Source organism: Trematomus bernacchii, unplaced genomic scaffold (genome assembly GCF_902827165.1).
Source record: "Trematomus bernacchii unplaced genomic scaffold, fTreBer1.1, whole genome shotgun sequence".
NCBI lineage: Eukaryota > Metazoa > Chordata > Actinopteri > Perciformes > Nototheniidae > Trematomus > Trematomus bernacchii.
In genome coordinates this window covers 2,042,197-2,057,380 of record NW_022988043.1, presented here as the reverse complement: position 1 = coordinate 2,057,380, position 15,184 = coordinate 2,042,197, and the positions used below count along the sequence as shown (strand labels likewise).

General features: G+C 41.1%; 1 protein-coding gene across 1 annotated transcript in view; it reads left to right on the top strand.

Annotated features, from left to right (window-relative positions):
• si:ch73-138n13.1 (protein piccolo) overlaps positions 1 to 15,184 on the top strand; it is a 31,318-nt gene that overhangs the window by 13,169 nt on the left and 2,965 nt on the right. The window contains exons 7-10 of the mRNA XM_034118510.1: positions 12,947 to 13,056; positions 13,840 to 14,002; positions 14,202 to 14,364; positions 14,684 to 14,832. Coding sequence (XP_033974401.1) covers positions 12,947 to 13,056; positions 13,840 to 14,002; positions 14,202 to 14,364; positions 14,684 to 14,832 — 585 coding nt within the window. The remainder of the gene's footprint in view (positions 1 to 12,946; positions 13,057 to 13,839; positions 14,003 to 14,201; positions 14,365 to 14,683; positions 14,833 to 15,184) is intronic.

The following is a 15,184-nucleotide window of genomic DNA, read 5'->3' as shown; positions in this document are numbered from 1 at the left end:
TGTGTTCTTTGTTTATCTGCTATGCTTTGAAAGGAGGCAAAACAATATGTACTGTACATATTCACAGACTTTGGTGGTAGAATGGTTATGGCACACGCTAGGGCTGCACAATTTTGGGGAAAAAATCGAATTGCGAATTTTCTGACAAATATTGCGATTGCGATTCGATTTGCGATATTTGTTTTTAAGCGACCCAACGGAAGACTATTGTAAAATGTGGCCATATCTCCGGCTAGGAAGGTTGCATCAACATGCTCCCGTCTCTAGCACCCCCGCAGCCCGAGCTACGAGTGAAAGAACTAAACTTACATGAAACTTCCTTTGGGTTGCTTTAAAGTCAAGCTTCAGTTTAAGATTCACCCTGTAATAGATGTAAAACATGTGATGGAGCATTACTAACCTGACTCAGATGGTTTGTTGAACCAAACCATCTAGGAAAGCTCCATTTAGGAAGCCATTTGGAAAGGGCAGGCACTTTCAAAAATACTTGGCAGGTGATTGGATCAATCTGTCTATCACCTTCTATCATGGGCCACTTCTGATTGGTTAAAGGTGGGGTAGGTAAGTTTGAGAAACCGACTCGAGTGCACTAGAATTTGAAAATACACAACCGGAGAAAATCTGCCACTTCCTTATAGAGCCCCTCCTCCAACACACACGAACGCGCACATGACCAATGAGGGCACGAGATAAGTTTGTGCACAGATGGAAGGCTGACAGGCAGGTAGGCCATCCAGTTATTTTAGCCAGGCCGGCTAAAATGATTGGTCGTGCTTTTTACAGTACTACGGCTTCCACAGATGAGGACTTAAAATATTCATTGCTATCGGGATGTTAAGAGCATTCCATGGAATATAACAAAAAGTGTATCTCGAGCCGGTTTCTCAAACTTACCTACCCTACCTTTAACAATGGCTGGTACATGTGGAGCACAGCACTTCTGATTGGTGTGGATGACTGACACGCAAGAAAAAAAAAAAAAATGTTAAAAAAAAATCGCAGGCTTTGCGATTTGATAATCGCATAATTTAAAATCGCGATTTCGATTTAAAATCGATTAATCGTTCAGCCCTAGCGCACGCCACATAACTCCACGTCCCGGTTTGTTTCTAACCATGGGACTTTAGTTGTGATTTAGATGTGTTACATGAGACTCTGTCAGTTCCTGTTTCCAGTCTGCCACTATACACTTCATCCATCAAGTAAAGACAAAAAATGCTTAAAAATAAATCTGTATGACACTGTGTAGTCGGTGTAATAAAAAAAAAAAATTTCACATAAATAAATGTCATTTGAACTACCGATGACAGCTGTGGCGTTGATGCATTGTGTTTTAGGGTTGTCTGTCTGTGTGTTATCGTGAACACGGTATCCTGGATTGCCTTGAGGGGATTTCTTCAAATTTGGCACCAGAGTCAATTTTCGACTCAAATATGCACTGATTATCATTAATCATTATCATTATCAATCATTATTCACCCAAACCAGAGGTGCAGTCCAAAACCCAAACCTATTCAGTTTTAATGTACAAAACAAAATGAAAAGCTACAAACAAGCGATAAAGGTAGAACCAAAACACTTGACTTAAACCATTAACCCTCTGAAAATAATAATTGAAGATTAATTTCATGTTGATCGACTAGCTATAGTCATTGTTTCATCTTAGAGTGACAATACTTCTAGGATAGTAGCAGGTAATTATAAATATTTTATTTAGTTTTTTAGATATAGGTTTCTGCTGAACCGTAAAATAATAAACATCTTTATTTGGCTTCGGGTTTAATTTAGAAATAAATCAGCGTTGACAGATATACAATATTATAAATTCCCCTACGTTGAGTTTACTGGTGATCTCACACGGATGAGGTCATATTTATGAGGTGACCTCATAGTTTTAGTGCGAGGGTCTGAGGCTGTGGAGAGGGGCAGAGCAGCGATGGGCACCGGGCTGAGAGCTGTGCTGTACGTGTGGTCCTGCTGCCTGCCTCCACACTGCTTCTGGGTGAGTGACTTCTCTCATTTCAGATGTTTCTCTGTAAGATTATATTATATAATATAGGAAGTTATCATATATCATATGAATTATTGGCTGTATCCGATTTCAGCTTCTTTGTGTTGTTGCTGGTTGGGTTTCTGCGCACAGATTGGTGATGTCAGCCGAAAGGGGGAAGTGATGAGCAGCCATGACTCACTTCCCAGTCAGTGACGCTCAGTAATAGGAGGGGGAATAGTATAGAAATGGGAGCAGTAGTAAGATGAAATTAATACCCTCAGATTTTCTAGCTTACTGTAATGGTACAAAAGTAAAAAAACAAGCCTGATTCTGTAAAAATACAGTAATGATCAAATGCTAAAATTTGAGATATACTCAATTTTGCTATCTTTAATTAAAATGCTTTATTTATGCAGGGGTTAGTAGGATAATATCGTTCATAACAATTTGGCCAGAAATAATCATGACATGATATTCCGATGTGGCTGGTATGTTCTAACATTTGGATGATTAAAAAAAACTATAGAATTTGAGCAAAATGCTTCAAGTAGTGATTGTTTTCATTATCGATTAAAAGTTTTATATTAAAGCATTTTATATTTTGTACAATAAAGTAATATGGCTGCACCCAATACTTCCTGAACTTTATTAGGAGTATTTTAACTTTTTTCAGGCTGTGTCACTTTGTCTTTTGTAGTACCCAGAAAGAAGAAGCCATTTTCCGACAGAGCAGTACATGAGAGAGGTCAGTGTGTGAGCCGCTGGAACCGGAGAACCTCGCAGCAGATTGCCTTTAGCACAGCACTTCAAAGCAAAGTTAATCAGATTACCTGTAGGGGGCATATGTGGACAGGGATTCAGCTCTGTTGAGCTCCTCATGAGTCCCAGCCTTCTCTGAGTTTAACTCTCTGAAGTGCGTCTGACTCTGGAGTCGCCTGCTGTGGCTTTATTCAGGGTGCCCGTTCACCCAATAACAGATTAAGATGGAAGCTAGGGAGGGTTTTCTAGTCTGTTCTGCTATTTGCATGCGTCTGACTTTAACAAACACTTGACTGTAGTGATTCTTGCTTATGCCTACACTGTGCGGACAAACTGGTTGATGAGCCTGCGACACTGATAGAGACACACCTGTCTTTTCACTCTTCCCTCTTGCATGTCCAATCTTTCTATTTATAGATTACTCTTTAACTTGATCATGCACTTGTGCTCATTCCTATCTGAATGTGTCATCCCCATTTTCTCCCTGGCTTTCTCTTTCTGTTTTGAAAGGAGATGTAATAACATTGCAATTGCATTTTGCACACATGCAATATGTTTTTTCTGTCTCATCCCTCTGCATTTGTTTCCACTGCCTCTCTGTTTCCTGACTGGGACACTTCCCTGCGTTGCCCTGCAACTGAAATCAGGCTGGAGCAATAGAGCACCGCAGAACATACATCACCCTCCCCTCTCCCTCCCGCTCTGAATCAGGGACCTCCCATTCTCCCTCCCTGACTCTGTTCCACACTCCCTCTCTTCACTCAGTTTCTCCTTGACGTTGAGTCCTATAGCGCTGGCTACAGAGAGCAGCACTGCTGACGCATTTTCTCCTACCTGCCCATACCTGCAGAAAAAGGCGAGGAGAGAAACATTTTCTCTGTCCTTCTCTTTTCTCCTCTGGATTTGACTTTCCCCCCACAGTGCTCTCTGCTGTTTCCTCTTTTTGGCACTGTGTTGGTTGCCCTCTGGTTTTTCTTATGGAATACGAATGACTACAGCAGCTTTCCCTTTGCCACCGGCTGTCCTGCACCATTTCTTCCCAAAGCTTTTTGCCAGAGGATAGCACAGTATCGGGCACCTTGAAAATGTAACCTTGTTGGATGGATGGCTTTTTCAACTTTTAACCCTTGCCTTGTTTTTGAGGAAGTGCATTATCGTTGGCTCTGGGACAGCTGTCAGGTCAGCTGTAATTGAAACTGGGATCAGGACAGAGAAGCTCACACCTGGAAAATCTCATACTCAGTATTGCTGGCACAGTGGACTTACATTACACAGAAATAGATAACTGAATTTTAATGCCAAACTAAAATGTTATGTTGAGGATGTGCTTCTTTGATTATAACTACTTGAGTTTGTACTAAGCCAGGAAAACATGGATGTGAAACCTGTTGGTAGATAGCGCAGCATTTGTCTCTCATAGAGTAGTGTCCTGCATTACTAATAGTTAGTGCTGGCCTTTGATAACCTTTACGTGACCACTCGGTCGGTGTGCCACATCATAGCTAACATATCTTGTGTGCATTTAAAATAGACGTATGAAAGCTTCACAATTCAGTTCAGACCGACAGGCTGGAGCCCCGACAGTGATGAGTTGAAATAGAGTCCTGACGGCTCCAGTGGGACTACACTGCAGAAAGACCATTTAGAAGTGAAACTAAGGAGAGGCTCGGTACTGTAACAATCTGTGCCTGACTGCCATTTATTGCTGCAGTGCTGTAAGCAGCATACGCCAACATCATCACAACATTGGGCTCGCTGAGTTGAATTGTTCTCTGTGTCACCTTCTTCACTGCTGCAGTATTGACCCAGCAACACTGAATACCTACGACACCGTCCAGGACTTTTACCTCAACAGCATAACTGGACTCTAATGATTTCCTGCTGCTGTGATAACAAGAGTCAGTTCAGACTTTTTGACACAGCTAGATTTGACAGTACTGGGTTGTGATGGAGTATCTGGGGGACAAGCTTTCAGTGGCCCAGACTCAGATGTCAGGATGGGTGGGAAATGTTCGTCGCTCCCTGCACGGGGCACTCGGCTTTCTGTCCAACCCGATGGAGAGGGGCGGCCGTGGAGAGGACGGGACCGGGGACTTTAAGAGGACCAACTCCCTGCGCTCACTGGCGTCCCGCAGCAGGGAGTCCATACGCAGGTTCTCTCTGCGCAGCCAGCAACGTCTGTCCTTACGCAGACGCACCGCACCCAACACCCCCACTTCTGTAAGACACACATTTAAAGTTGAAACACACAAGGGAAGCTCCAGTAGCGCATTTCACCTCTGATGCCCATCACAAATAATCATGTTTGTGGTCAGTATCAGTAGTATCAGTATGATGTGAGTTAAAGTTAATTTAGCAACACAACCGACAGCAATTAAAGCTAGGGTGGGGAATGTATTTTAGAAAATATTGTTACTGTTTACATCAGCTGAATTGGATAGCTTTAATAGTTATTTGATAGTTGTGAGTACTAACAATAGCAACATTTGTTGATTACAATCGGAATTATATTTTTTGGGGAGTGGCTTTAGAGGGAGGCCTGCAAAGTTTTGTTGCCAACTTTGGAGCGCGTGCTGCTAGCTACATGCATTGTAAACAAATGTGTAGCATAGTGTTGGGTTTCTCGGTTGGATAATGTTTCAAATCTAGCTTACTCTTGCTAGCTTCTTCAATGTCACCTACCCAATCAATAACCTTTTTAAGTAACAAACAAAAGGCACAATTATAGGAACTACAAAATGCAATTTCCTTTTAGTTTGGTGCACATTGACTCAATGCGCTTTGGCATTGCATCTTAATGTTTTGTATGGTGAATGATTTGCCTTTTATTTTCTGTTAACTTTTCTATGGTTTATTACTGCATTTGATCAGGTTGGTTGATCCAAATGGCCGATATTCGTTTGAGAAATTTTGCTGGTCTCTTTAAAGGACAATAGATCAGATGAAGCTGACATTCCATTTCAAAAGTACTGTCCAGGCATCAGTGTGGTATGCTCCTTTAACTGACCCGTAGTCAGTAATCTATATGTATGAACTACATCGCTTTGACTTCTTCTGAAGTTAAATAAAGAACAAGTGGAATTCAAGTCATTTTGCAGCAATGTCCATGGAGTTCTGTAATGCGACTGTGTGAACAGCTGCCTGTTCGTCAACTATTTGGTCTCAAGCCAAACATGTAAAGAACGTATGCATCTGCCTCGCTACTCCCATCCATCTCTTTCTAGGCTTTCAGCACTTCTCCATCTTATGTTGTCCTTGGCAAAATGTAAATCTTTTTTTGTCTGTCGCTCTTTGTTTAGCAAAGCTGTTGTTATGCTCTGTTTGCCAAGCAACACTGTCGTTAAACTGGTTCTTCAGGTCATTATGTTGCCTGACATGAGGGGTAAAATTAGGACTATAGGACTGTCGGGACAAGTCATATTTTCATTAGAAATGATATCATATGTATTTCCAAAACTCTTAAAGTAGACACAAATCTGATTGCTAGGCTTCCTATCCCTTATCCCTGCCCTGATATCAATCCTGGTCCGCGCTCTATATAAAGGACAGATTTAGAAATCCATGTAGGGATACGGATACACTGCAGTGAAGTAGTTCCTATCTTTAGGTCACGCCTGTTTGCTGTGCAACACCCTTAATGAGTCCACAACTCCTGTAGATAAGAAGTGTTTTCATGACGTCTGTGTTGCTGTCAGTTGTGTAGGCATGTCTTTAGTAAGTCTTAGACATCCTCAACTATGGTTGTGGTCTCTGGGGGTAACATGCCTCCCCACTGGGCCAGATGTTAAGTGGATGAATGACAGTAAGAGGTCAGTAATGGCCAGTAGCCAGTAAATCAAAGTGAGTTGGCAGGAGATCCGGATATTAGTACTACCAGCTTGTCCCTTAGCGGAAAAGTGTTAAAACAGCATTGCATGTCCAAAGATGGATATGTTTCTATGGAAAGGTTTCTTGTGTCTGAACTATGATGTGGGTGAATGCATTGTGACACTGGATACTGTCTCCCTATATATACATTATAGAGGATTTGTTACAGCCTTGAGATTTAACAATTGAACTCTCAGCATACTTAGTCGAACTTGAACTCACTTAGCCATGCCAATCTGTATATATTATGTTGAGTTAGTAGTTTAGCTATATTTAGGTATGTTCATGATTATGAAGTATTTAAAGGCGTTATTTGATTGCTGATTGAATACTAAAAAAAACAGCAACATTCACAGATGCCGATAGAGAACAATACATTCTGTGGCTGATATGCTGTGTTTGGTATTAGATCACTTTGAATAGCTTTGGCTGGTATAGCAGATCATATAAATCCTAAGGTGTGTATGACAGTTCAAAGTTATTCATTGTTTTATGATTAATTGTGGTGAATTGCCTGTGCCATGCAGTAAAAGCAATACCAGAAATCCAGGCAATATGGTTGTTCAATTTCAAATGTTGAACGTTTTTATCATATTGGGAGTTGATTGTTACCAAATCTAACTTAATTGGTGCTTAATGATATTGTCTTCGTATGGCTTTATAAGTATATAAAGATGGATATTAATCTGGTGGCAAACGGTGACTAATACCTTTCAGATGATATTTACAGTGGCCGTAATACAAGTCATTTGGGATTAGTATGTTTAAAGAGTATTGTCAAGCTAAACCAATCAGAGCTGTAGGTTCAATTTGGATCCAGTGACCTGATAACAGGACAACAGCTCTAATTCAAATGTCAGGGTCACTATGTCATTGTTATTATAATTAAGTATAAACATGCAACTAACTGCAGTGTATTGGTGTTTTAATATCTTCAAATGATTTTTTGGGTTAGTGTGTGTGTGTGTGTGTGTGTGTGTGTGTGTGTGTGTGTGTGTGTGTGTGTGTGTGTGTGTGTGTGTGTGTGTGTGTGTGTGTGTGTGTGTGTGTGTGGTGTGTGTGTGTGTGTGTGTGTGTGTGTGTGTGTGTGTGTGTGTGTGTGTGTGTGTGTGTGTGTGTGTGTGTGTGTGTGTGTGTGTGTGTGTGTGTGTGTGTGTGTGTGTGTGTGTGTGTGTGTGTGTGTGTGTGTGTGTGTGTGTGTGTGTGTGTGTGTGTGTGTGTGTGTGTGTGTGTGTGTGTGTGTGTGTGTGTGTGTGTGTGTGTGTGTGTGTGTGTGTGTGTGTGTGTGTGTGTGTGTGTGTGTGTGTGTGTGTGTGTGTGTGTGTGTGTGTGTGTGTGTGTGTGTGTGTGTGTGTGTGTGTGTGTGTGTGTCACATTTGTAATCCATCAATCTGGTTGTTGAGAAAACTGTTAAACTCAAACAATCTTCATATTGGCAACAACCAGAAAAACAAACACCAGGCTGGAAAAAAATGAGATTAATCCTTTAAGTCAGGTCCAATGCTCTCCGAGTCAAATTCTTAAACCAAGTCACGTTTTTACATTCTTTCTCTCTTAGATTAGACGCTTTGTGAGGCATAAATCCTGAGTCTGTGTCAGTTGTGTAATGAAAGAATAACACAGTGCTGTTGCGTTTGCCCAGCAGAGTTTGTCTTAATGTAAGTCCGCTGACATGCGGCGAGAATGCCCATTTGTTGACATGAGATTAGTGCTCGCGGGAGCAGTTGTTTGGAATATCTGTAGGATGTTGATATTGATTACTGCTGTGTGCTTAAGTGCACGCAGAGCATTTTTCCCACTCCACCCGAGCTAGAATAATGAGAACAGAGCACTGGAGAATCGGGAGTGGTGGCACACTGCATGTATAATGCTGTGATTGGAAGTATTGTCATGGCTGTTAATAGTCTAACAGTATTCAATATTGTCCTGTCACATCCTATTTATCCTGAATAAGCTCAAACCAAGATTATGAGCATAGTGACAGCCACAACAGCTATAAGTTGATTTAAGGTGCAATACTGAGCTATGTAAACACCTTAAAAGGATAGTTTAAATGTTTTGAAATGGAGCTGTTTAGGTAGTTACCCATAGTCAAAATGTATTGGCTACATTTGATGACGGTCAACACTACCCCGGTCTGAGAAGAAGGTATTACAGCAAAGCAAGGTACTGCTGTGGACGTGTTAAACATATTTTAGCAACCTAAGAGAAAGGCCTACCTTGATGTATCAGTTTAGGTGTGTGCTATATTTAGAATATATCCATCCCTTTGCCTTGCCAAGAGACTGCCTTTCAAACTAACATTTTCTTACAAAGCCACCTGAATCCATTGGAAAAAAACGACATTGGTGAGTTTGTGTGTCTTATTGTGTTGCTTTGGTTGGTTCGTATTTACCAAAGTCACGCATCCCCTCACATGTTTTTAATGGAGTCTGGCTTTAGCGAGGACAGAGATAATAGTTTATTTCCCAATCAGACTGTGGGCTCTCTCAAGACAAAGCGATACAAATAATCTTGTCTGAATGAGCTTTTTTTATGGGTCAGCCTTTCTTTCAGGTGGCCATCGTACATTTTGAGCAAGCACTACATGTATTGTTTTCTCTCATGCAATAACTCCCTATCTACTGTTGGTAACATACTGACTATGGAAGTACCTCATACAACCCTATTTCAAAACATGCAAACTAACGCTTCAACTAATATTTCTGTTGTTTGTGAGGTCTGAATCACAATTCATCACTGATTGAAATCCCAAATAACATTCTTTGACAGTGCAGGTAACTGGGTTATTGGCTTGGAGGCTGTGTTTATGTAAACATATTATTATATCTCCAGTAGCTGCTCACTCTGTTTTCTCTGCTCTGATGTAAGACCATCTGTTAGGTGCTTTACTGCAGAGCCCTTCCCTTTTCAAAGAACACCCATGCAATTACTCACTTTCCTTTTTAACTGTTGTGGTTGGAGCAATCCATAGACCGCTTTTCCTCCACCCTGTGTGAGTGTATCGTCGATCAGTGTGTTATCAAATAGTAGTTTCCAAGGCCTCGTTCCAGCCCCTTCCTCCTCAGATTGTCAGTCAACCCCATTTAGTGATCAAGCCTTTCTCTCCTTCATCCTTCCATTCATCCGCTCTTTGTTATGTCGTTTCCCCCGACACACCCTTCCTGTCTCTGGAAAGCTAGCTATGGCTAATGTTATTAAGTAACAGCCTTCATCCTGACAGCTATTAATCATTGCTACTGGACCTGTTGGTTCAGTAGGCCTTACTGTGACCCATATTATCCATGTGTGTGGTTGATAGCTGAGCATACACCTGTGAGAGTCCATTCAGCAGAGCTTTAAAGGTATTGTGGTTATTCTTTGGCAAAGAAACCTTTCTAAACTGGCACTGTCTGTAGATTAATGCATACTAAACCAACAGAGAACGTAAAAAGAGTTCTATTGAGGTTCAGTACTGAGGCTTTTACAAACCACTCTTTTACTGAATAATACATGGTATTGAGAAAGAGCTTGTGTAGTGGCGCCTCTTTTCAACAAGTTCCAGCAAAGTCAGTGTTTGTCCTCTATGCTGATCAGGTGAGGGTGTGTTTTAGGTTGAGTAACACACGCACGCACGCACGCACACACGCACACACATGATAGATGGGAGAGTTTACGAGACCTGGTTTTAAGATTGTTTGGCATTTTGACAGCAGTAATAGCAGTTTACGACAACAGCTAGATGACAGAGGGATGACATAATGCTGAGGTTTCCAGCTGGATCTAAGTTCCCCCCCTTCATACCTCTGCACACTTTGTCTATTTCTGCATTAAATAAGCATTCTGGTTCTGAAAAATGCAGAAACTGTCCACAGCACTCCTCCCAATCGTGCTGTCAGAGAGTTTTCAGACCATGTTAGAGGGCCAGTAAGCTTTAATAGAAACACATTGAAATGTCTTTTCATTTGACAGGGACAAGTTCAAATGCAGAGCTTGAAACTGATTTGCTGCACAGATAGTTTGTAGTTTAACTCTTTGACATGATTCAGTGTGATACAAAAAAAATACAGCTTTCAATAACATAAACCACAATACACTATAAATGTGGATATACATAAAAGGCACATCACATAATGCAACACTACAAAACAGCATTGCACATACTAATAAGTGACTGCCCCACACTTTTATACATTGGAACTGAGGTGGCTGCTTCCGTCGACTAAGACAAAGTAATCAACTTTACTCGGTAAGGATGTGAAATTACATCTTTGTTTGCACCACCAAGAGTAACGTTTTACATCCATTTCAGGAGAAACTTTTTGAAAATGTGCGGTGGTACCCACATATTTATCCGATTGTTAGAGCAACAACATGGCTTTATTAAAATAGCGCTAATCAAGCCTCAAATCTTAAAAATGTGACAACCAGATGTTCTATGTATAACATTGAGGAATGTACACATAAAACCTGTGGCTTCTTGGAACAGCTATTAACAGTCATGCTGTTTTTAAGAATACTGGGTGCCTTTAGGCCTCTAGATCAGAATGAATACATTAAGATTTCCTACTGGGCTACGATCTATTGAACAAACCATTATTGTAAAAGGTTCATGAAATGCTGCTGTTGTTGGATCAGCACCAACGCAATGGCTGTGTTATTGATCCATAGCTTCTGTTGATACGTTAGTGAATTAATAACTCGCTAATGTTTCTATAATCGTTTGTATACATCTTTATTTGTAGCCTCATCTATGAGAGGACCTACTAATCTTGCTGAATTAGCATTTAATCAACCCGAAGATCACTAGATAAGTGAAGTACGTTGCTAGTGTTTCTGTATGTTCCACCTCCAGTCTGATTTGGAGGAGAGGTTTCTTCGTTGTCAGTGGCAGCAGCACTGTGAAGTGTGTGTATTTTAGGGTAAGTGGTGTGACCCCGTGGTGTCAACATGAAAAGTGAGTGCTACAAATCCTTGAGAAGAGGATGAACTTGAGAAGAAGTGTTTTTTTCCGACACAGGGAACCATTCTCACTGTTCTCCGTTTTCTTTTTTCCTGTCAGGAAAGGCTTAGCTGATAAAGGACATCCTGAACTGCTGTTTTTTTTTCTTTTCTTTAGCAATCTTATGGTCTCACAATCCAAATGTATCACTCTTCAATGTCTCTGCCGTGCTCTTTTTGAAGTACTCTTGTACCTCTGCTCTCACATTCACAAAGAAAACAAGGAAGGCATTCATGAAGCTCTAAGAATGAGAACTCTGATCTACTCCTCACATAAACATGAAGTGAACCCTCCTCACCGTTTACAGACCGGTCAACATCAGAGCCAGGTGTATCACGTTTCTCCCTCCACTCCTTCGGGCAACATCTGAGGACAGAAGGATTTTCTATTGTCTTTTCCCTATATAGGCCAGGCTTGTCAGTTCATGCCGTGTTTCTATTGAGACAGTATGTCCTCTGTACCAGCCTCATTAAAAGCGGCATGGTTCAGTACACAGCAAACACACACCGAGTCAATCACCCCCCCCCACCCGTCTCCGTTAGTGTCCCCGCTCTGGTCTCCATTAACTCATCCCTTGACCTTTCATTACTGTTCAACTGCTGGCTCTATTAACCACATACTATATGGCTTGACTTAGCAGTTATAATGTAAATCAACTTTTTGCAAATGTTTACAAAACTTATCAGATGTGGTCATCAAATATCCTGAAGTTGTATGAAGTTTTTATTTATTTTGTACAAAACTTTCTCCATATGCGCCTTAACTTTTGCAAGTGAATTCTAGTTGTACATGGCAGCTAAGGCCGCTGCTTATATAGGCAATGGCATGAATTGATGAAAGGTGAACCATTTTTCCCTCTGCCGCAAGCGAATAATATAAAAACTATTAAAATAGCCTAGTGTGCAAGTTCATCTTTTGGTAACAACAAAATGTTTTAACATTTCATTCAGATCAAATTCTAAACCACTGCTTGGAAGGGGAAATGTGCACATGCAATAAGTGTATAATACAAATATAGTAAGGCAGTATTAACAGTATATGTAGATCTGTATTTGTAGTTTAGCTACAATTTATTTTATTATAGTTTTTTTTAATAACCACTCACAGCATTTTAAAAGATGGCATCATACTTATCAACAGGGTGAACCACACCTCATCCCTTAAGAAAAACCTTTGGTCCATCGTTGTTCACAGTGACTTCTCGGCTTGGATTCCTAGAGATTTACTTTTCTGAATGTCAAGTGAGAGCAGCTGCTGGCGTCTCTCAAGCTGGTCTGTTATATAACTTAGACCCAGTTTGATTCCTCCTCAATAATTAATAATTGTTCTCCTCTTCTCTCTCCCAGGTGCAGCAGAAGCAGAGTGTCAGTGGTGAGGAGGAGGACTCGGGAACACCGGTCCGAGACACTGACAGTCAGTATGGCACCTGGGAGACGGGACTGCGCACTGATGACAGGTAAACACACGGTTTTCATTTCGTCTGGTGCTTCATTTGTTTAAATAGTCAATATTCCCAAACCACCCAAATTCGTCAATTGTGAAAATGAAAACACAGCCATGGTGTTCGGGGAAATATCCTCTCATGTTTATTTATTTAGATTTTTGTTTCCAGATTAGTGCCCTTTAAAAATGTGACTAAACTTAGTCGATATGCACTAAAGTCTATGTCTCAAACTCTTTCAAATTCATATGTTTTTTTCATTTTTACGTCAATGTTTTGCTATGCAAGCTTAAAGAAAACAAAGAATGAAAATACCTCCTTCTGAAAGTTAACCTGAAGGCAGTAAAATGTATACGCCATCTTCTGTCATTGTTTATGCTCTGGTTAAAGTGTTGAACAAACTACCACAATCTTTGTTTATCTTTCTAGCTATGGGGGAATGGCGGATAATAATAAAAAAGTTACAATAATTCCATGACTTCTCTGTTACTTCACTGACCCCCTGTGGTCAGAAAATATCATCACATCGTTAACCAACAACAATAAGAACAGAGATTATATCAAATTTGTAAAAAAAATAAGATGTAGTGTGTTTTATATATAATATAAATATATTCATGTCCATCCTTCTTGTTTCACCTTTAGCCCTGTTTTTAGGTGCGTCAGATACATCTTTGTTGCCACAGTCGTGTCAACAAAGGGAATAAATGACTCAGGCTCTATTTGATTTGAAGGGATTGTACCTGCGGTTAAAGCAACCACACATTTGTTTTATAACTTGTCTCTTCTTAACCTCAGCCTCAGTCCTGCCACTCCCAGTTCAGAAAGTAATCTCAGCCCCTCACCAAGGAAGCCCACCCCCCCGCACACGCTAGCTGATCCCGGCTCACAGTTTGATAGCGACGCTCCGGACGGCGTTCCTCAATCAACATCTGAGAGCCAGCCGCTCCCTTTCCCTGATGTAAGTGTTAACCCCAGCTAATGTCTGCTGCTGTTTTAACCCCTTGCGCTTCACTAGAGACATGTTTGGCTTTTTCTCTTTGTTGAGTTTTGGGCTGTGATAATGCATACTGTATGGCACACATTTTTGCATTTTCTTTCCCCAATTTTTGGAAGTTCAACCTAATCTCCTATGTATTTCTCTCTGTTTGGACGTCCAGGTCCCGACCGCTCTGTTAGACACCAGCGCCCTGCGCTCCAGAGCTCACCTGGTGAAGAAGCGCGCCCCGAGGGCCCGCCCCTCCAGAGCCGGCCGTCAGACAGTAGCGCTGTCCCCGGCCGAGGGAGGAGCCACGGACGACTGGCTCTACAGAGACTCCACAGGTGAGCACAAACACAAGAAGATCAAGGGACCACGCTTTATATTCAAGATTCCTATTCTCAACTAAACCTTTACCTGACAAAACAAACAAAAGAGCATTTCAAAGTTTTAATGTGCAATGAAAATGTACTGCAAAATGCATTTGTGTTTGAACCGTAGCAGCAATATAGCTAAAAACACACAGAAAGAAGTAAAAAAGCAGCTCATGTTTCTCACTCAAATGTGAGTGCTGCCAATTAAAAAGATGCAGTTGCAAATGTGCCATTTTAGTATTCTGTATGTTTACAGGTGATATAAAAATATATATTTTCCCCATGACAGAGGCGAAGGTTGAGAGCAAGGACGCTGACTCTGACTCTGAGGAGCGGGCCAGAGGAGCCAAGGCCAGAGGAGCCGAGGCCGGCCCTGCCGTCTCCTCTCAGCCGCAGAGGATCCCCCTGTTCACCGGGTTGGACCCTTCAGCTTTAAAGGTGAGCCTCAACATTTACAAGATAAGCTAATATCTATATTAAACTGTTCAGTCAATACCTTCAAATCATTTCTCAGATATCCAAAATGGCGCAGTGGATAGCAGCCTCAGTGTTGTGGTCTCCTGTTCTCTGTTTTTGTTTTTAGCTCCGTTTCTGTTCTCCTACTCTGAGGATATTTAAATCTATACTTAGTAGTCAAATGTTTATGGTCATCGTTTTTAACTGTATGTTATTTATGTGTACATTTATAGCAACAAAATACCAGGGTCAAATTCTTTGTGTATTCACCTACTCGCTATGTCATAACATTACATGTTACTTGTTAGACGCTTTTATCCAAAGCGACTTACAT